The 20,996-nt window shown below is 39.5% G+C and overlaps 1 protein-coding gene across 1 annotated transcript in view; it reads left to right on the top strand.

Moving 5' to 3' along the window:
- Positions 1 to 3,553: 3,553 nt before the first annotated feature.
- Positions 3,554 to 20,996, top strand: part of LOC119723041 (MAP kinase-activating death domain protein-like) — a gene marked incomplete at its 3' end in the record, with an annotated part of 85,371 nt that continues 67,928 nt past the window's right edge. Inside the window, 3 exon segments of the mRNA XM_038193526.1 lie at positions 3,554 to 3,792; positions 4,111 to 4,874; positions 14,042 to 14,333. Of these exon segments, the coding sequence (XP_038049454.1) occupies positions 4,246 to 4,874; positions 14,042 to 14,333 (921 nt within the window).

Raw genomic sequence — 20,996 nt, 5'->3', positions numbered from 1 at the left:
AAGCTATAGTCCATCATTTGCAGCCATCCGAAAAAGTAACTGGCGTATTATTGTTGAAAAACGTACTTGGTTGAAAGATAGTAAGTGGACTAAACTCCCTGTGAAATTAATCTTTTTGGCAAGCTATCATTTTGAAGTAATCAACGAAAGAAGGCCTTTCCAACAGTGCGTCTTAAGACGCACCGTAGGAAAATTTACATTAGTAGTTCGTTTTGTTATTCGGCGCAGTGCGCGCAAGCATTGGCACGACGCACAGGCGAGCGCGGTTGCTATAATTCGTCGGATCAGTGCGCGACATCGCGTATAGCTGCAATTCAAAACATGATTCAGCAACTTTTGATTTGAAATTGAGATCCTAGAATGCTGTTTTTCTCGGAATATACAGCTGAAGCTGAGCTGAAACTTCATCAGGTTAGTTGTTCAGTATCCTTCATCAGATTTTGAACACTTTTGTTGCTTCAAACGAACAAAATGCACAAATTAAAAATGATGGACTATATCTTTAAAAACTGCATCGCGCGTCCACAATTTTTGTTTTACGTTTTAAAAACTTTTTGAGAGGAGATCCAATTTGTTGAATAACAGACAACTATTTTCTGTACGCTGAATAAATACAGTGTTGTGCTATATGATGCGTCGCACTCACTGATCTCTATATAAAGACTGGATAGCTAATACAGAGCCGCACAATGTACGAATTTGACGCCATATTGGTGAGACCGGCTGGTGATCTACAAAGGACAATTTGTCGTTTTTATAGACAGCATGATTTCTTTTGCAACGTCGCAGTTCACTTGACTTATATTTTGGCCACCACCACTGACCAACTGACCAAGGTTTACTACAATTTTTCTAACGTCGTGGTTACTTTTATAATGTTACTAAATATAATGCCGCAAATCACTTTTTCGGCGTTTTTGAAATAATAATCACTACGGAAATGTGTCCTTTTTAGAACATCATAATATGTGTACGTGACCAAAATGCGCGTCAACTGTTGATACAACGCGCGCGTATTTATGCGTAGAACGTTCGTATATACGCGGCCATCTTCGTGAGACCGGGGGCGAATTGGTCAATATGCAAAGTCTACTGTGTGAATGTTGTATGCTTATCCGCTATCCAGTCTTTATATAGAGATCAGTGGTCGCACTTATGACATGTTTTGTGAAATGAGTTGCAGGACGTGTCGCAGCTGCGATGCATCGTATAGGGATATGACGTGTTGCAGGCAAGTTGCATCGTATAGGGATATGACGTGTTGCAGGCAAGTTGCATCGTATAGGGATATGACGTGTTGCAGGCAAGTTGCGATGAGCTTTATGAAATCGGGTGCTGGAAGATAAAATTTAAAAAATAGATACGACTATACATACATACATGTACATGTACGGCTCTTGGTACAAAAAGTTGTAGAAATAAAACTGAAATTTATGAATGGCTTGATTGTCCATGCATGGTCTCTTGACTTAGATACTTCATTAAGAAATATCCATGATAACCAACACAGAAATCCAACCACTGCAAATTTGCAATATAAGCGCTGTTCTGTGATATATGTATACATTGTTCGTATATACACACACACAATGCACTAATGTGCTGCATGACATGCATGAGCATCAGTTGCAATGTAAACAAGTAGTACTAGTCATTCACTTGGGAGTGAATGCATGGAGACACAGTTACAATAACCAATATTTATTACAGTTTCCCTAGGCAATTAGGACAGGAGAAAGATGTTTGCATTGTACATTTAACTTGTGGATTAAGGTTCCCCTTAACAGTAGGTAGATTAATAACACGGCGTTCCCACTTGAATTGGGAAAAGGTGGATCAAGATCCGGCATTTTGGTGTGATCGTTATCTTACCGCAACGAAACCACAAGTCGCGTTCCCACTTATGCTTGATCCACCTTTTCGTACGGAAATGTCGAGTCCAAAAGGTCACTGAGTTCTGAATTACGCGCGCTCTGTGGGACTGCCAGTGTTGCATGCTAGGATGAGTCAGTTTTCAAACAGCGCTATCAGAATTCACCGACAAAAATTACGTGAATTCACCGACATAAATCACGGATCCGTAAAGGGTCCGTGCGTGCATAAATTAACTGGTGAAATCGTACAGCGTTGCTCATTGCGTGACGTCGACAGAAACCAATGCATCGATAAGGGATTCCCTGGTTCTGAAGCTTCTCATTGTTTAAACATGGGCACATGATGTACTACGACATCATTTTCCAATTTTCTATAATCAATATTATAACACCTCACCCACAAATTCTGTGTCTTGATTGGCCGAGAGTGAGTCACATGATACTTTCTATTTTTGCTATCTTTCTGTGCACGGCCAAAAGTACTATACCCGTAGCAACCAAAGTACTATGCGCGTAGCACGTTTTGTTCCAAAGAGAGCGCGTCACAGAGTTGGGTTCAAACATTTCGCGAAGGGGTAGTTTGGAAGAGAGAAATACATTTTCCACCAATTTTGTATTAAAATGGAAGTTTATTTCAACTGTGTTCAGATTTAAATAATTTAGAATATTAAAACCAAGCAGAATCTGTGGGTGAAGTGTTATAAAAAAAATATTGAATGCTTTATCTCGTGGTGAAGTAAAACTAACCTCCCTCGGTGATCCATGGAGCATTCTATTTTCCCTCGGCTTCGCCTCGGGAAAATAGAATGTCCATGGACCACCTCGGGAGGCTAGTTTTACTACACCACTCAAAGCATTCAATATTTGTATACTACAGATTTGTCACCTCTGTACGTACCGCATTATCGGCACTATTCTCATCGCATACGCGTAAGCTTTTCTATGATTCTGTGCCAAAGTGACGTGGTTTGGTGAGTGCGGACTCAGAGTTAATTATGGATTAAAAATAAGTAAAATTTCACGAATGAAAAAGGTTTATAAATGGACGAATACGCAACGAAAACTGAAAAGGCCTAGTTTTAGGATATACCACGTGCGCTGCACACATCGTGCATGCGCGGTGCTAGCCCGTAGTTCAGCAGTTGTTTATTGTGCATGTGGTGTACGTTGGAAATTTCACACGATCTACACGCCTGAAAACGTGTTTCTTCGTTCATAAGACCGCAACATTTTCATGCCACTCATGCACTGGGCGGATGATGACAGGTCAAATTGCCGGATCAGATCCACCTTTTGCGTTCCCATCTGATCGTGATCCGCCAATTGCAGGATCTGATCCACCAATTGGGGGATCTGTATCCTGCTCCAGAGGTGGATCAAGAAAGGTGGATCTGATCCTGATCCACCTTATAACGGTTAGCGTTCCCACTACACACAATTGCCGGATCTGATCCACCAATTAGGGGATCTGATCCGGCAATTTGGCAAAAGGTGGATCAGATCCCCCAATTGCTGGATCAAGTGGGAACGGGGTCTAAATAAGGGAATAAATGTGTTTTTGGGAGGTGTTAAACACTATGTTGACTGGTTGGAGTCTGGAATGCTGATAATTACCCGAGGCGAAGCCGAGGGTTATTACATGTTATCAGCATTCCAGACTCCAACCAGTCTTTAACATAGTGTTTAATACCGACCAAGCACGTATTTATTCCCATTCATAGTACCTTTTCGGTAACAAATCAAAACCTTTTGGTCCAAAACTCAAAACAACGATTTTGTTCAACAATTTTACTTTCTGTTTTTCAAAACACTCCTCTAGCTATATAATGGAGTGTCCAGCTTGCGAGATAAGACGTAAACAACTCCTTTTATGGAGATTGGCGTGCATACTGCGGGATGACGCGCAGATGCAGCAGTGGTGAGTGCGTTGTGAATTTAGGACTATGCAATACTGACTCACTGGTAGTATTGCGCATGCCTACGTGAGGATTGTGAACATTCAACCAATAAGATGGTAAAATGCATGGGATTTCAAAGGAGTCAAATTTCATGTGACACTGGAAAAGTGTTTAAGACCAAGCCAGCCATGTCTTAATCATCTGTTTTAAAAGACCGGCCACGTGACGGGCTCTCGACCAATGGGAATGGGTAAACTGTCTTAGGTATTTATGAATACTATTTCATTGTAAAGTCAGAATTTATTCTTAGGTCTTTCTTTCATTTTCTTTATTCATAGCTGACAGTTATGTGTAACACACCAGGATGGTGGGACTATTCACTCGCAAATCACCAATGATGCTGCTGGAGTTTTCAGGACAAGACTGAGTGTGACTAGGAATTTGGAATATTGATCAGTACACTGCATGCAAACATGGAAGGATTTCAAGCTGGCAAAAAATACTTTTCTCCCCGTCTACTGGATTATATATTAATTGTGGGAAGTCGCCATCCATATAGCAACAATAATGTTGCACAAACACCAGAAATGCTACGTCGTTACCCTCAAGATGACCACCCAGATTTTCCGTTACCTCAAGATGTTGTGTTCTTTTGTCAGCCAGAAGGTTGCCTCACAGTTGGACAGAAGAAATTGAGCCTCAGAGAAAACACATCCTTTGTTTTTACTTTGACTGATAAAGACAGCGGAAGAGCAAGATATGGTATTTGTGTCAACTTCTATCGGCCCTTTAAATCCTCTGATAGAAAGATGGAACATCAGAATGAAAAGGCTTTGCATAACGACAGAGAGAATTCCAACAGAAATGGAACTCTAAGTGTGCCCTCAGATGAAGGACAAAGGAAAAGGTCACCAAGAACTCGTAGAAAACTCAAGCAGGCCAAGAAAGTTCGCAATAATTCCCTGACATCACTGTGCATACTGAGTCATCATCCTTTCATCTCTACCTTCAGAGAGTGTCTGTTCATCCTAAAGCGGCTTATTGATTCCTGTAATGACAGAACATGCAGTCGAAAAGTAGGTGGCTCCAAAGGATCATTAAGGTGAGGTTGTTGCAAAATCTTATGTTGAAATCAAATCTTGAGAGAACTGCGTATACATATACAGTATGTTCATGTCAATCACAATATTTGCCTCAAAGAAAGTGTACCATACTTCAACTTGTATGCTCCTGGTTATGTTTCGTTATTGACTTACATGTACCAGACAATAAAAACCAAAGAAGTTTTGAAACACTTACCTAACGCACAATACAAATTGATGAAAATTAACATACATGGGTCATTCCGTGTCAATTCAACACAATTTTGGACCTGACCTTCACAGATTGAAACGATATTTGGTGTGCTGAATGGCTTACATGTATATGAGAAACCCCTTAAACTGAATTTATTTGTAAATTGGTTCGTTAGTTTTTGAGATACAGTCCACGAACTTTTGACTAATTAGCATGACCTCCGAACTTTAAATACTTTTATCTCAAAATCTAGCACCTACAAAGCCAAGTTGTACATCATATTAAAGCTCTTTGAATGGCCTCCATTTCATAAAATAAAACCAAAATCGTAGCATGAGAGAAAATGCGTAACGAAATGACCTTTGACCTTGAATTGCGAAAATCAATATGCTTCAGATTTCGTAATTTTTTTTCAAAAAATGTTAGTTTATGATGTCAGCAACAATCTTAAAAAAAATTGGGATGGGCGCTCTTAAAGTTTTGAAGTTATAATTTTTAAAGATGGCATGTCCGGGAAAAAACCTAATTTGCATATTTTTTAAATGTACATACTGCTTGTGCACATTAATCACTGCCCTTTAAAACCCTAATATGTTGTGTCCATTGTTTATGCAGCATCTTGCTACATGTACATGTAGCTCTATAGTGGCGTAACTATGGGGGTAGCAGGGAGGGGATGGGGGGGGGGTGGGGAGGGGGGGCACGTGTCTCCCAGTACAAGTACAATGTAGGTGCCTTGCACCAAGATGTCTATCGGCCCTCCCCCCCCCCCCCCCCTTTGAATCTTGAATTGAAAAAAATATCATTTGGCACATACATGTATATCAATTGCCTCATATATTATTTTGAAGTGCGATATCCCTTGAAAAATGTAAGGCAACCCATGTGGGCCCCCCCCCCCTTCTCGACCAGAAATTTAACCCTACTGTCTCTAGTATTGCACACTTGGCTTTCAAAATGAGATGGGCAAGTTCTAATCACATTCATTGAACAACCAACATGGTGACACCCAGCTCAAACAGTTCACACTGAAGGGGGGGGGGGGGATATGGGGGCACCGGGGATATGGATCCACTTGGGGACACACGCCTCCACAAGTGATACCCCCCTAGTTCCACCACTATCTAGAGCTAGCAAGATACTGTATTTAAACATTTGAAACATAACATTAGGGATAGGACTAACAAGGACAAGTATTTACAGGTCAACTTGCACTTGCTGTATGTACAAGTACGTGTGTTAATATGCAAATTAGGGATTTTCCTGGACATGCTATTTAATAAAAACTAGAGGTTGTAGGAACAACCACACGGTGTTGGGCCATTGACTACCGCAAACTTTTCCACACAAATCAACTCCAAATGCCTGTTTTAATCCATGTTTAACTTAGTCAGGGCGTCCATTGTCAACTTCACATTTCAAGGGGGCTGCAGGACATCTCAAAGTTCACTTATTGCCACGAAACATGGGGAAGTTTTAGACCTATTTCTAAACTGCCATTTAACCGACAAATCGAGATTAAATCCCCCAGGGTTAATTTTCCAGGAATTTTCAAAGGAAAAGAGGTCTTTTCCTTCTAACTTTCAGTCTGATGACGTAATCAATTTTTTTTCGCGCACAGGTCTTGTCTGCATTAAGGTTATCATGTATACATCATTTTGAGGCGATTACCGCAAATTTTGCCACAGACATCCACTGAGAATGCGTTTTGGACATTTTTTAACCTGCGGCTAGAGGGCGATCGAACTAATCGTGGTGTCACCGATCATTTTTTTTTTAAAGGTCAACACATTGAGACACTAACATTGTTGAAAGCAAGTTCATATTTTTTATTACCTTCAAATTATTAAGCACTTCCGGTTTCGACAGGAAGGAAGGGTTACATGATTTCACGCGCAGGAGATGAAATGAAGATCATGTATCATCATGTCTATTCCCGCAAAATTCAAGTTCTGGTCTCTCACTGTTGATTTTATATTGAATTTCAAAGATTAAATTTATTATTTTCTGAAGTGACGTCACGTGACCCATGATGACGTCATGATGACGTAATTGCAAAAAAGCACATCTTTAGTGGGTTATGCATTCATGTATTGACAAATGAAGTTCATGTGGGTTTTGATTTTGACAATCAGTTCTGGAAATGAATTTGCAAATTTTGCATTGAAGAATAGTCAACGAATACAAAAATACACTAGAGTTTGAGGACAAACACAAGGTGTTGGGCTAGAGGTATGGCTTTTTCGCGTTGCTGATTATTGTTGTTGATTGTTGATGTTGGTTGTTGATGTTGATTGTTGATTGTTGATTGTTGATGTTGATGTTGATTTTGATTGTTGATTATAGTTGATGGTAGTTGTTCATGTTGATTGTTGATTGTTGATAATTGATTGTTGATATTCATTGACAATTATTGATGTAGTTTGCTGATGATTGTTGATGTTGATTGTTGATGTTGATGTTTTTTTGTTAATGATTGTTGATGTTAATTGTTTATTGTTGATGGAGATTGTTGATGTTGATTACTGATGTTGGTTATTGATGTTGAATGTCAGATTGTTGATGTTAATTGTTGATAGTTGATGTTGATTGTTGATGTTGATTGTTGACTGTTGATGTTGATTGTTGATGTTGCTGTTGATTGTTGATGTTAATGTTGATTTTTGATTGTTGATGTTGATTGTTGATGTTGATTGTTGATGATGCTGTTGATTGTTGATGTTGCTGTTGATTGTTGATGTTGATGTTGATTGTTGATGTTGATGTTGATTGTTGATGTTGATTGTTGATGTTAATGTTGATTGTTGATGTTGATGTTGATTGTTGATGTTAATGTTGATTGTTGATTGTTGATTGTTGATGTTGATTGTTGATGTTGATTGTTGATGTTGCTGTTGATTGCTGATTGTTGATGTTGATTGTTGATGTTGATTGTTGATGCATGATGTTAATGTTAATGTTGATTGTTGATTAATTGTTGTTGATTGTTGATGTTGATGTGGAGGGTTGACGGTTGAAAAATAGCATGTGGAGTAATTCTACAGAGGATAGTTAAAAAGAGTCAGGTGAGGATCTGCATGCGCGTATGCGGCTGTACTGTAAACTAAACTAGTGCAATTGTTAAAAAAAACCATTAAATAGCTCCAAAAGTAAAGGTCACACCATTGGCGCAATACAAGATATTGCTCGCCATACCCTCTTTACCCTAATGCGCATGTTTTTAGAAAAAAAACGCCAAATTAAAAAAGCGCCCAATTGGGCACTTTTGCCAGCCCAATTTTTGAGTATCATATGACGGGAAGTTCCTGCAGCACTGTTTTTCGGGATTTTCCCTTTGTACGCAATTATCCCCATTTGCTGTACACACAATGTACGTGGCATTAAATGAGCGTTTCAATGCGTAGGCGTGTTCAACTGCGAATTTCAAGGGGGCTACAGGGCCTCTTGTAATTAATTTATTGTAACAAAACCTTGGGAAGTTTTAGACCTATTATTAAAGTGCCATTTAAAGAACAAAACTTGATTATATCACTGACTGTTGATTTTTTAGCAATTTTCATAGGAAAAGAGGTCGTTTGATTGTAACTTCCGGTCTGATGATGTAATCAATTTTTTTCGCGCACAGGTGTTGCCTGTATTAACCCTAACCCTCCAGGGTATTTTGGCTAGAAACCCTGCCAAACGCAGCAACATGCAACACTTGTCTAAGTGACAAGCCTGCCCAGTGTAGCAAGATCCATCAGGTCAAAAGTCTCAAGGCCAAACTGCCTCAGAGTCTGTTGTCCCCCAACGCAGCAGGATACAACTCGGGCATTGTTCCATGGGACTAGCCCTCAGTGTCTCAGAAGTGGCCGGTTTCTGCACTGGTGTTGGTAGCATTTTCCATCAAAGTGCACCAGACTTTTCCACCTGATACACTGTGCTGCGTCTGGCAGGGTTAGGGTTAAGGTCATCATTTATATGAATTTTAAAGCGGTTACCGCAAATTTCGCCACAGACATCAACTGAAAATGCGTTCTTGAAATTTTTTAACCTGCCGCTAGAGGGCGCTCCAACACTTCATGATGTCACCGATTATTTGTTTGAAAGGTCAATCCAGGCAGACACTAACATCGTTAAAAGCAAGTTCATATCTTTTTCCACTTTCAAAATATTTGGCACTTCTGGTTTCGACTGGAAGCAATTGTCACGTGATTTGACGCACGCAAGATTAAATGAAGATCATATATTATCATGTCAATTATCAACAATTCAAGTTCTGGTCTCTCATGGTTGATTTTATATTGAATTTCAAAGATTAAGTTTATTATTTTTTTAAGTGACGTCACGTGACCCATGATGACGTCATGATGACGTAATTCAGGGGTTTTCCTTAACTTTTTCCTTTACTGGCCAGCCGGGCCAGTAAACCAGAGTTTTCACTGGCCCGCAACCTTTTTCACTAGCCCACATGTTTTAATAGTAACTTTCAATCAAATCACCATAAGCATTTTTGATAACATTTTTGATAATCAATTATGCAATATGAATACAATCGGCAATTATCTTAATCATGTACATAATATTGCATGTAGTTCCTTTTTAAGTGATGTCAATGTTTCTTTAATCGTCCATGCTTTAACATAGAGCAAGGCTTTAATTAACAGGAATCAAATAGGGGGAGAAGTTATAATCAAAATTTATACAGTGTGCTTCGTTCCGAACTTAAGGGTTTAGGTGTTCTATTTCCGACATGTTTTGATAAAACACGAACTAAAAAAGCGTTATCTTGAGGAACAAGAAAACATTGCACACAGTCGTGGTATTAATGGGAGTTTACCAAGTTAGTAACTGAACTGTTTTAACTTGTTTGAAAATGAGTGAGAAGGCCAGTATTTTCAAAAAAACATCTCTCGCGCGCGCCATGCATTTCTAGCGAAGAATGGTGCAATCAGCGTGCCTAGCCAAGAAGCGCTGCGGGTGGGCGACCCACGAACTTACGCTGGTCACGTCAATCCATAACGTTTTCCGGAGCACGGTCCACTTTACATTCACTAGTCCTTACATTCAAAATAGGCCCCTCGAATCTCATATTGTCCTCATCTTTTCGGTACATTCGTTTGATAGTGTTCAAGAAATCATCCCAAGAATCCGTTCGGGCACAAGTTTTGGCAGACTGTCATGAAAGTTTTCTCCTCACCTAGTTGTATGATACGAATACGATGTTAACGTACGTACGTCCGTACCATGTGGACTGCAGACGAAGTAAATCACGTGCGCTGCATGTGTGCACAATGTGTAATGGCAAATACACGTTGATTCGCCTCATGTTCGTCGTTGGGATTTCAATGCACAGCGCACTGCGAATATACATGGAGTGATACGAATTTGAACTACCGATGTTTTTATTTCGGTCGGCGTAGCAAAAGTATTCATGTGTTGTATCACCCTTAACTTTTTATTTTGATTGATTGAAAAATACTGTAGGGAAAACTTCGTTATTTTTATTTTTTTAACAGTTTTTTGACTCGCCCGTCGGACTACTGAGAGGAGGGTTTTGACTCGCCCGCCGCTGTTTTCACTCGCATTTGGCGAGCGGGCGACCGCTAAGGATAATCCCTGGTAATTGCAAAAAAGCACATCTTCAGTGGGTTGTGCATTCATGTATTGACAATTGAAGTTCATATATGTTTCCATTTTGACAGACAGTTCCGGAGAAGAATTTGCTGAGGAGAACAATAATAATAGTAAATTCATACAATAACAATAGGTGAGCCCAACACCTATAATTATAACTTAAAAAGTTTAAGAGCGCCCATCCCAATTTGTTTAAAAGATTGTTGCTGACATCATAAACTAACATTTGAAAAATTTTTTTGAAGCATATTGATTTACGTAATTCAAGGTCTAAGGTCATTTTGTTACGCATTTTCTCCGCTCTTCATGCTACGATTTTGGTTTTATTTATGAAATGGAGGCCATTCAAAGAGCTTTAATATGATGTACAGCTTGGCTTTGTAGGTGCTATAGTTTTTTTAGATACAAGTATTTAAAGTCCAGAGGTCATGCTAATTAGTCAAAAGTTCCTTGACCCGTATCTCAAAAACTAATGAGACAATTTACAAAAAAAAAAAAATTAGTTCTGGGGGTTTTCTCTAGTTATAGGCCAATCATCACACCAAATATCGTTTCAATCTGTGAGGGTCGGGTCCAAAATCGTGTTGAATTGACACGGAATGACCCACGTTGTACATGTAACTGCTGATTGTGGATCTATCATCTGGAAAACTTTAAATGATTGGGTAGATTGGCTATCATGCATGCAAAAGGCATTGACTCTTGAGGCTGGGGCAGTGGTAGTCTTGGCCCAAGACCCTAGTGATCGATAGTGGACGGTGCAAAGTGTGCCCTCTAATGGCACAACAATTGGACCAGTGGGCCTACTCACACTAAAGTCTTGGCCATTTTGTATCAGCGGTTTAACTTTTTCTTTATTTTCTCCCTAGGCTTTCCTAGGGAACCAATCAGCGATCGAGAAATGTTTCCAATGCGCCCGCGCCTGATGGTTGCAAACATTCGAGCTATACGTGCGTTGAGATGGTTGTAAACATACAGGCTATATAAGTACCGTACAGTACATGCGGTGAACCAGCATCATGAAACCAATCAGCGAACGAGAAATTAATCAATTTGCGGTGCACATGAGCAACCATCATTGCTAATTATGCAACACAGTGATACCCTCGCGCGAGGGCGTGACTACTGCGGCAAATGGCGTTAAAAAACTGCCGTTTTGTTTGAATTTATTCAAATGATTCTATTTACATAAAATGGCCACGCCCCATTGCTACAAAATGACCCAAGACGTTTGTGAGAGAAAGTAAAAAATCAATTATGCAAGGGCGCTACAGAACATTGCAACTATCGCTCTTGATCACTGACGTCTTGGGCCAAGACTAGGGCAGTGGTGGATGACTTCTACAATATGTACACGTATAGTCATCACATGACAAAATTGTCATATCAGAGCTCACCATTGACCACCTCTGTTTTGAACGATGAACTTAAAAAGAATATTGTACTGTGGGCCTGTAGTCTTTGGCCGTCACCAATCAACAAAATGTTTTAAAACAAATTGAAGGATCGTACAATGCATACCAGTACATCATTAATGAAAACATTCTTGGCAAATGCTTTCGCAGTCGGTCGTCTTGCGGCGATCCAAGAATTTCACCTCTCACACCGCAGTACGAATGCCCCCGTCAGTCCCTCTTAATCATTACCTCGAGTTCCGAAAACCAACGCAATAGAACCGAGGTCCTATTCCATTATTCCATGCTCTGCTGTCCAGGCGGTCGGCCTGCTTTGAACACTCCAATTTTTTCAAAGTAAACGTTTCGGCCGCGCTCGGCACTCAGTCAAGAGAACCGGGCGGAGACCGAGAGGAAGGCCAGGCTGGCAGTGGCGCGCCTTGCGGCGGACCGCCAGCCTGCGCCCAAGATCCAACTACGAGCTTTTTAACTGCAGCAATTTTAATATACGCTATTGGAGCTGGAATTACCGCGGCTGCTGGCACCAGACTTGCCCTCCAATAGATCCTCGTTAAAGGATTTAAAGTGTACTCATTCCAATTACAGGGCCTCGAAAGAGTCCTGTATTGCTATTTTTTGTCACTACCTCCCCGTGTCGGGAGTGGGTAACATTCTGAACTTCATGTAACTGATTTGTATGTTTTTTGTTTAATTTTTTTGTATTCTTTTAAATTGTTTTCATCAGTTTTATTTAGTTTTATTATGCCCCGCGGCGAAGCCGAAGGGGCATACTGTTTCCGCCTTGTCCTTCCGTGGGTGGGTGTGTGGGTGGGTGGGTGTGTGTGTCCGGACAAATCTTGTCAGCAAGATAACTTGAGAAATACTTAACATATGAACTTCAAATTTGGTCTGTGTATTGTTCTTGGTAATCCTAAGAGGCCTATTGCATTTGAGGCCGAAAGGTCAAGGGTCAAGGTCACAGTGGCTGAAACAAAAGAAATTTTGTCAGCGCGATAACTTGAGAAATACTTTACATATGAACTTCAAATTTAGTTTGTGGATTGTCCTTGGCAATCCTAAGAAGCCTTTTGCATTTGGGGCCAAAAGGTCAAGGGTCAAGGTCACAGTGGCTGAAACAATAGAAATTTTGTCAGCGCGATAACTTGAGAAATACTTTACATATGAACTTCAAATTTGGTTTGTGGATTGTCCTTGGTAATCCTAAGAAGCCTATTGCATTTGGGGCCAAAAGGTCAAGGGTCAAGGTCACATTGGCTAAAACAAAAGAAATTTTGTCAGCGCGATAACTTGAGATATACTTTACATATGAACTTCAAATTTGGTTTGTGGATTGTCCTTGGCAGTCTTAAGAAGCCTATTGCATTTGGGGCCAAAAGGTCAAGGGTCAAGGTCACAGTGGCTAAAACAATAGAAATCTTGTATTTATTCTGAGATCATAGGGATTAGGGTTTAATTCATATAAAACCTACAGAAGACACTAATGCTGTCAATTAATGAACGTTTCATGTGACCAAGGTACATGTAAGTTGATGTTAAAAGAGTGGTGTTATGTCATAGGAACAGTCACGGTTGCGGGGCATTTGTGTTTGTAAACACACCTGACTTGTTCATCTTTTATTGATATGATGTTTAAGTAATTTTTATCATTCTATGATGTATTTTTGGCGAGTTGCGAAGCAGATGTGAGCCTATGTAATACCAATTTCCGTCCGTCCATACGTACGGCTGTACGTACCTACGGCTGTACGTACATGTACATCCGTCTGTCCGGCCGTCCGCATTCAGATAAAATGTTGAAGTTTTTGGTTTTAGCCAAGTTCGGCTATTTTTAGTTCGGTTTGGCAGTTCGGCTGCAGCACTAGGTGTGAACTACATGTAGGATGCATTTCCTTAACGTACTATGTATATTTAGAAACTTGTATGTTTTGAATTGTTATTACAGAGATTGTGTATGGGGTGTTTTGACTGGCATATGCAGTGACATACCTCCTCTTGTCAGACATGATGTTCGTCAGATCGAAACATGGATACTGCGTTTTCTGAGTGCTCCAGTTCCTGTTCCAGGGAAAACACGTGTAGAAATACAAGTCCTGGATACACAACCACCCATGGTATTTGCTTTGCCAGATCACACACGCTTCTCACTGGCAGATTTTCCACTTCACTTACCTCTGGAATTGCTTGGAGTGGATACTTGTCTCAGGGTCCTCACTCTTATCATGCTAGAGAACAAGGTACAGTATTAGTCCGCTCAATTTAGAACAAAACAGGGCCTGACCTAAAACAAATTGCGATATAATCTGTTTTAATGCTTTCACGCTAAGGAAATACATGTATCACTATTTAACATACTAAAGATCTAATTTCATCAAAGTAGTAAAAAAATGCTTTAATTCACTTTTTATGCCCCGCGGCGAAGCCGAAGGGGCATACTGTTTCCGCCTTGTCCTTCCGTGGGTGTGGGTGTGGGTGGCTGGGTGTGTGTGTGTGTGTCCGGACAAATCTTGTCAGCACGATAACTTGAGAAATACTTAACATATGAACTTCAAATTTGGTCTGTGTATTGTTCTTGGTAATCCTAAGAGGCCTATTGCATTTGGGGCCGAAAGGTCAAGGGTCAAGGTCACAGTGGCTGAAACAATAGAAATTTTGTCAGCGCGATAACTTGAGAAATACTTTACATATGAACTTCAAATTTGGTTTGTGGATTGTCCTTGGCAATCCTAAGAAGCCTTTTGTATTTGGGGCCGAAAGGTCAAGGGTCAAGGTCACAGTGGCTAAAACAAAAGAATTTTTGTCAGCGTGATAACTTGAGATAAACTTTACATATGAACTTCAAATTTGGTTTGTGGATTGTCCTTGGCAATCCTAAGAAGCCTATTGCATTTGGGGCCGAAAGGTCAAGGGTCAAGGTCACAGTGGCTAAAACAAAAGAAATTTTGTCAGCGCGATAACTTGAGAAATACTTTACATATGAACTTCAAATTTGGTTTGTGTATTGTTCTTGGTAATCCTAAGAAGCCTATTGCATTTGGGGCCGAAAGGTCAAGGGTCAAGGTCACAGTGGCTGAAACAATAGAATTTTTGTCAGCGCGATAACTTGAGAAATACTTTACATATTAACTTCAAATTTGGTTTGTGGATTGTCCTTGGTAATCCTAAGAAGCCTTTTGCATTTGGGGCCAAAAGGTCAAGGGTCAAGGTCACAGTGGCTAAAACAATAGAAATCTTGTATTTATTCTGAGATCATAGGGATTAGGGATTAATTCATATAAAACCTACAGAAGACACTAATGCTGTCAATTAATGAACGTTCCATGTGACCAAGGTACATGTAAGTTGATGTTAAAAGAGTGGTGTTATGTCATGGGAACAGTCACGGTTGCGGGGCATTTGTGTTTGTAAACACACCTGACTTGTTTGCTACTAATTTTTCATCATCCGTAAACAGCTGTATGGAGTGGTCATGTTTTCTTTCGCGTCCGTTACCCGTCAGAAAATCCGTTCATATCACGTACATGTATGAGATTTCGCGAGACACGACTAATCACAGCAGATGACTTTTCTATGTCCAGCAAGTATTATAATTGATGATAATTTACACTGCCTCGCAAAACTAAAGGATGTTGTCTTGAAAAAATCAGGAAATTTGAGATTTGATTACTGCCTGAATTATTTATTGGTTAAAATAAATCACTCTGTGCTCAATAAACCTAGCCCAGGTTGGACGAAGTCTTCATTGCATTACGACTAACGTCCAGGATGAGAATTCTCTACATAAGACCACCCAAAATTTGGACCAGATTTTTGTTACGTTTTACCTCGTTACAGAAGCTTATTTCACGACTACATTTTCTATGTGTCCTTACCTATTGGGCCGCTGGGTTCAGGAATTCCATATTTGATGCTGACCGACATTAATCAGGAAAATAAACTCTAAAGCAGCGTTAAACTTGTACGTGTTTGTAGTCTCTTTTCATCAGTTTATTCCCAGAGTCGTACGTCATGTACAATGTACATGTACGTGCGTACGAAAGCGCGCATGCACGCTAGCGCCCTCATTTGTTTAGTTTTGGTTGGAACCGTGACGTCACTCCAGCCAACCGATGTCACGAAAACGCTTAACCAATGACCAAAGCCAAAACGTGTTTCTGGTAACTGGCGCGAAAACACGCTCGGTCATTGGATTAGCGACCGTGCCTTCAAGTAAGTGCGCGTGCGTATGAGGGTGGTTACTAAGCAAATCGCACTGCATATATACTAAGCGTGCGCACTGCATATTCATGCTGCATAGTCTGGCCCCCGGACCAGACGTGATATGAGCGTCGAGAATAATTGTCCGGTCTAGGGAACCAGACTACACGCTGCACAGACGTACATCATGTACGACTAGAATAGACTCGGCGGTGAGAAACTGATGAAAAGAGTCTACAAACACGTACATTGTACAAGTTTAACGTTGCTTTCGAGTTTATTTTCCAGATTAAGGTCGGTCAGCATTGCATGAACCCAGCGGCCCAATAGATAAGGACACATAGAATACTACGACGTAAAAATTGGCTTCTCCAACAAGGTAAAAATATTGAAAATATCGGTCATAATTTTTTTCGCCCAGTTTTGAGCACTTCATACCCTGGACTCCCTCCGTTACGTAGGGAGGAAAGGGAGTCCACCTGGGCTACAATAAACCATTTGTTTTTAAAAGGGAAAATCTTTGCATAAACAGGTCTACTTCAAACAAGGGCGGGAAATGATATATACACAAAGAGATCCATTTAAAGTTTAAATTTCAGGTGTCTACGCCCATAGGCCAGAATCCAATTTTAAATATTAGGGAAAATATCCGAAATCCAAGATTCGTGTGTTCCATTTGTGATGAATTTAGGTCATCGGCATAACTTATAAATAACATAAACTGTCCAAAAAAAATGAATGTATTCTCAAAAAACCTCAATGTTGACAAATTTATGACATTAAAATCTTGCAGCGAAAATTTAGCTGAATTCTGGGCTTTAGAGAAAAGAAGTTAGGCAGTGTGACAAGTGTATTACCTTCTACAAATAATAAACATGCCCCCAAATCAAAGCCTTAGGCCGGGGGGGGGGGGGGGGGACCGTGCCATTGAGATCATTTCTTTAAAGTATCCTCGTGTGACCATTATTCGCGCACTTAGTACTTTGACAAACTTTTTACTGAATAAATTAAACCGTACACAGTTTTCAACTTACATTGTAAACACTACTAATAAAGTACGTGGAAAAAAAATTTGCACAATTTCGAATATCACGAAAGCACCAAGAGTGTTGTCGTCTGCAGACGAGTCAAATTGGTTGCCACAAAAGTTACGTTATAGAGAATGGACGAGGAACTGTAGATTCGTGCTAAGAATGGACGAGGCGAAGCCGAGTCTATTCATGCACGCATCTACAGTTCCGAGTCTATTCTCTGACTTAACCTATTTCTTAAAACAACAGTAATTTATGCAAATAAGATCCCTGGTTTACCACATTTGTGAATAAGTGTAAATTCGTACAATCTAGTCAACTTTGCCTGGCCCTGTGCATGCATCGTAACAAGATTCTATTGTTAACCCTTCGGATGGGTGCACATCTTTTGTTCCATTCATCAATTGCACAGAACATTTGACCTCATGGTAAGTCTCACACATTCACGATCAGAAGTGTTTAGTGCGAACACACTGTCTTTCCTTACTCCCAAAGCCAAATGGATGCCGCGTTTGTATGTTACAGCTGGGGGATTATACCGGAAAATACTTTGATGCTGTTTTTTTTTCGGGATTGATCTGAGGAGTTTAAAACACCCACCACAAGAAAAAGTTGGAAAGCAACTCATTTGTGCATAGAGCTTTTTGATTTGTGGAACCACATGTCATTGGCCATTCAATCAAGAACCACATTTCTTTACCTTGATGAGTAGGCTACACATCGGAATATGCCCATCTCACTCACCACAGGAAATAATTTTGCTTGGAAAATACATTAGGCCTACATTTGAATATATTCTGAGACGTATATGACTGGGTAAGTTTCATTTTATTTCGTTAGTTATTCGTCCATTTTATTTATGATTGTCATTTTGATAATGAAAGATGTGTACATATTCTTTAACAGAGGGGTATCCACTGATTTTTTTTATAATGCAAATTTAAAGCATTAACATATATAGATAATAATATAAAAATAAAAAGTAACACTTAAAATAAAAATAAAGGGAACTGCAAATAACAGAAAGAGGAATATTTTACACTGCGCTTTAGGTTAAAATTTATAATCGCCACTGTACATGTATATTATATTAAAAATATAAGCACGGCAAATTAAAAATCACACGAGAACATTTTGTGTAAAAATTAAAAAAATTAAAAAAGTAAAGTATTTATTAAAATCAGGTACACGTCAAATTCTTTCGGAAAAAAAATTGTACATTTTTGAGTACCATTAACATTTCTTTTTCTTTTCATTATAATGGACTGAAACTTAAAAAAGGAATTCTTTAGTGCTGGAATTATACATGGAATTTACAGTGCTGGAATATACATGGAATTGTTCACAACAAAAACTGTGGATTCTTAAAATAATCTACAGTAAAGTGTAGATTCGTGAAAATAATCTACACTTTTAACAATATAGGGTGACGTCACAGAAATAGGTTAAGTGCTCATAATTCACGCACGAATGGTAAACATTCTACGAAGTCTCCACTGTGTCCTACTGAACATACGGTGGCTCAAAAAAAATTTGAATCAAGGATAACTTTTTGTGCAAAAATTTGGTCTGTGGTTTGATAAACATACTTTTATTTGCCATCAGACATTGTTAAAGATGTAGTCCATCATTTTTAATTTGTGCATTTTGTTCGTTTGAAGCCACAAAAGTGCTCAAAATCTGAAGAAGGGTACTGAACAACTAACCTGATGAAGTTTCAGCTGAGCTTCAGCTGTATATTCCGAGAAAAACAGCATTCTAGGATCTCAATTTCAAATCAAAAGTTGCTGAATCATGGTTTGAATTGGGCCTGCATCCAGCGTCTGAGACACATTCTCACTGAGCCCATTGCAGCTACATGATGTCGCGCACTGATAGGACGAATTATAGCAATCGCGCGTGTGTGTGCGTCATGCCAATACTTGCACGCGCTTCGCCGAATAACAAAACGAACTACTAATTTAAATTTCTTACGGTGCGTCTTAAGAAGCGCCGTTGGAAAGGCCTTCTTTCGTTGATTACTTCAAAATGACAGCTTGCCAGAAAGAATAATTTCACAGGGAGTTTAGTCCCCTTACTATCTTTCAACCAAGTATGTTTTTCAACAATAATAACACGAGTTACTTTTCGGATAGCTGTAAATGATGGACTATAGCTTTAAGCATAGATATATCGATATTACCCCAATTATTCTGTAGTATTTTGATACATGTATATATCAGTATCGCTGATAGCAATTTTTACCCCTCAGCCGAGAGGCTCGAGGGGTATTGTCATCACCTACGGCGTCCATCCGTATGTCCGGACAGCTTAGTTTCGGGATGATAACTTGAGTTAGAAATGTTGTTTGGGATTGTAACTTTGGTAGGGGGTTGCCCTTAGGAGTAGGCAAATTGGGATTGGTTTTGAGGTCAAAAGGTCAAAGGTCAAGGTCACTGTGGCGAGTTAAAGGTAAATGGTTTCTGGATGATAACTTGAGTTAGAAATGTGATTTTGGTGTCTAACTTTGGTAGGGAAATCCCTTGGGAGTAGGCAAGTTGGGATTGGTTTTGAGGTCCAAAGGTCAAAGGTCAAGGTCACAGTGTCGAGTTAAAGGTTAATGGTTTCCGGATGAGGGGTTGAGGGGGTGCCGTTTGCCAAGAATGATGCAATAAACGTCCAAATTTATTCATGTACAAATAATTTAGTCATAAGAAATAATTTGTTAATATGGTCCTAAGCATTTTATATTTTAATCTGTATTTCTTATCTTGAATGGCTGAGGGGTTTCAACAGCAACGCTGTTATTTTTTAATCATATCGAAATTTTCGATATTGAGGAATGATATCGAAAATGAGTCAGATTATTGTCAGAATATATCTCCCGTTTGTGCTTTTACTTTATGTTTAACGTTGCTGTAGGAAATAAAACTTGGCAGCAACTTGTGCTTGTGACAATCCGCCTTACTTTGTTCTCTGCGTTCGCTGGAATTTGCGGTCTCTCCCAATGTAAAACCTCAAAAGAAACTGCCCATTCTGGACAAATTGTCAGTGCTGAGATTTGTTTAAAAAGTAAGAGTAATATGCCCCAGATAAAGCCGTGGATAATTGGGACTTAAGATTGTTTGTTTGGGGTTTTTTTGGCTTGAAGCAGTGCTGTTGTTTGTTTTTCCCCACATTTTCTCGCTGGTAACTCCCGGCGGTGTAATTGATTAAAATAAAAATTTGAGCATTGCACTCCAGAAAAAGGCGTGGGAATTGGGAGTTTATCTTTTTTTGGTTTGAAGAAGTTCCGTTGTCTGATACTATTTTCCCACATTGTCTCCGTCGCCGGTAATAAAAACTTGAGCAATGTGGTCTGGAGAGAGCCGTTTCAGTTGTTTAAAAATTTTTTTACAGAAGATACCTTACCCATAAATTGATTTTGAAGGTTTTTTAGTTCAACCGTATAAGTTACTAAATTGTGTTTCGGATTATAGTTACGGAACTACATGCATACATGTACAGTTGTATACAACACTGAAGAAGGCAAACTTTTGAAATTGCTCCCTTCTGCATTAAAATACAATATTGTGATATAGCTTCTTGTGTATATTTTATTATACTTATCCTGCATTTGATACAGGTTCTGCGTGTATTCCCCCACCCCGTATAATATAAATATGTATATTTCACTATTAGTCAATTATTTTT

This window comes from Patiria miniata, unplaced genomic scaffold (assembly GCF_015706575.1).
Source record: "Patiria miniata isolate m_02_andy unplaced genomic scaffold, ASM1570657v1 HiC_scaffold_1, whole genome shotgun sequence".
Classification (NCBI taxonomy): domain Eukaryota; kingdom Metazoa; phylum Echinodermata; class Asteroidea; order Valvatida; family Asterinidae; genus Patiria; species Patiria miniata.
The sequence above is the reverse complement of the archived record's forward strand: the minus strand, read 5'-3'. Positions and strand labels throughout refer to the sequence as shown.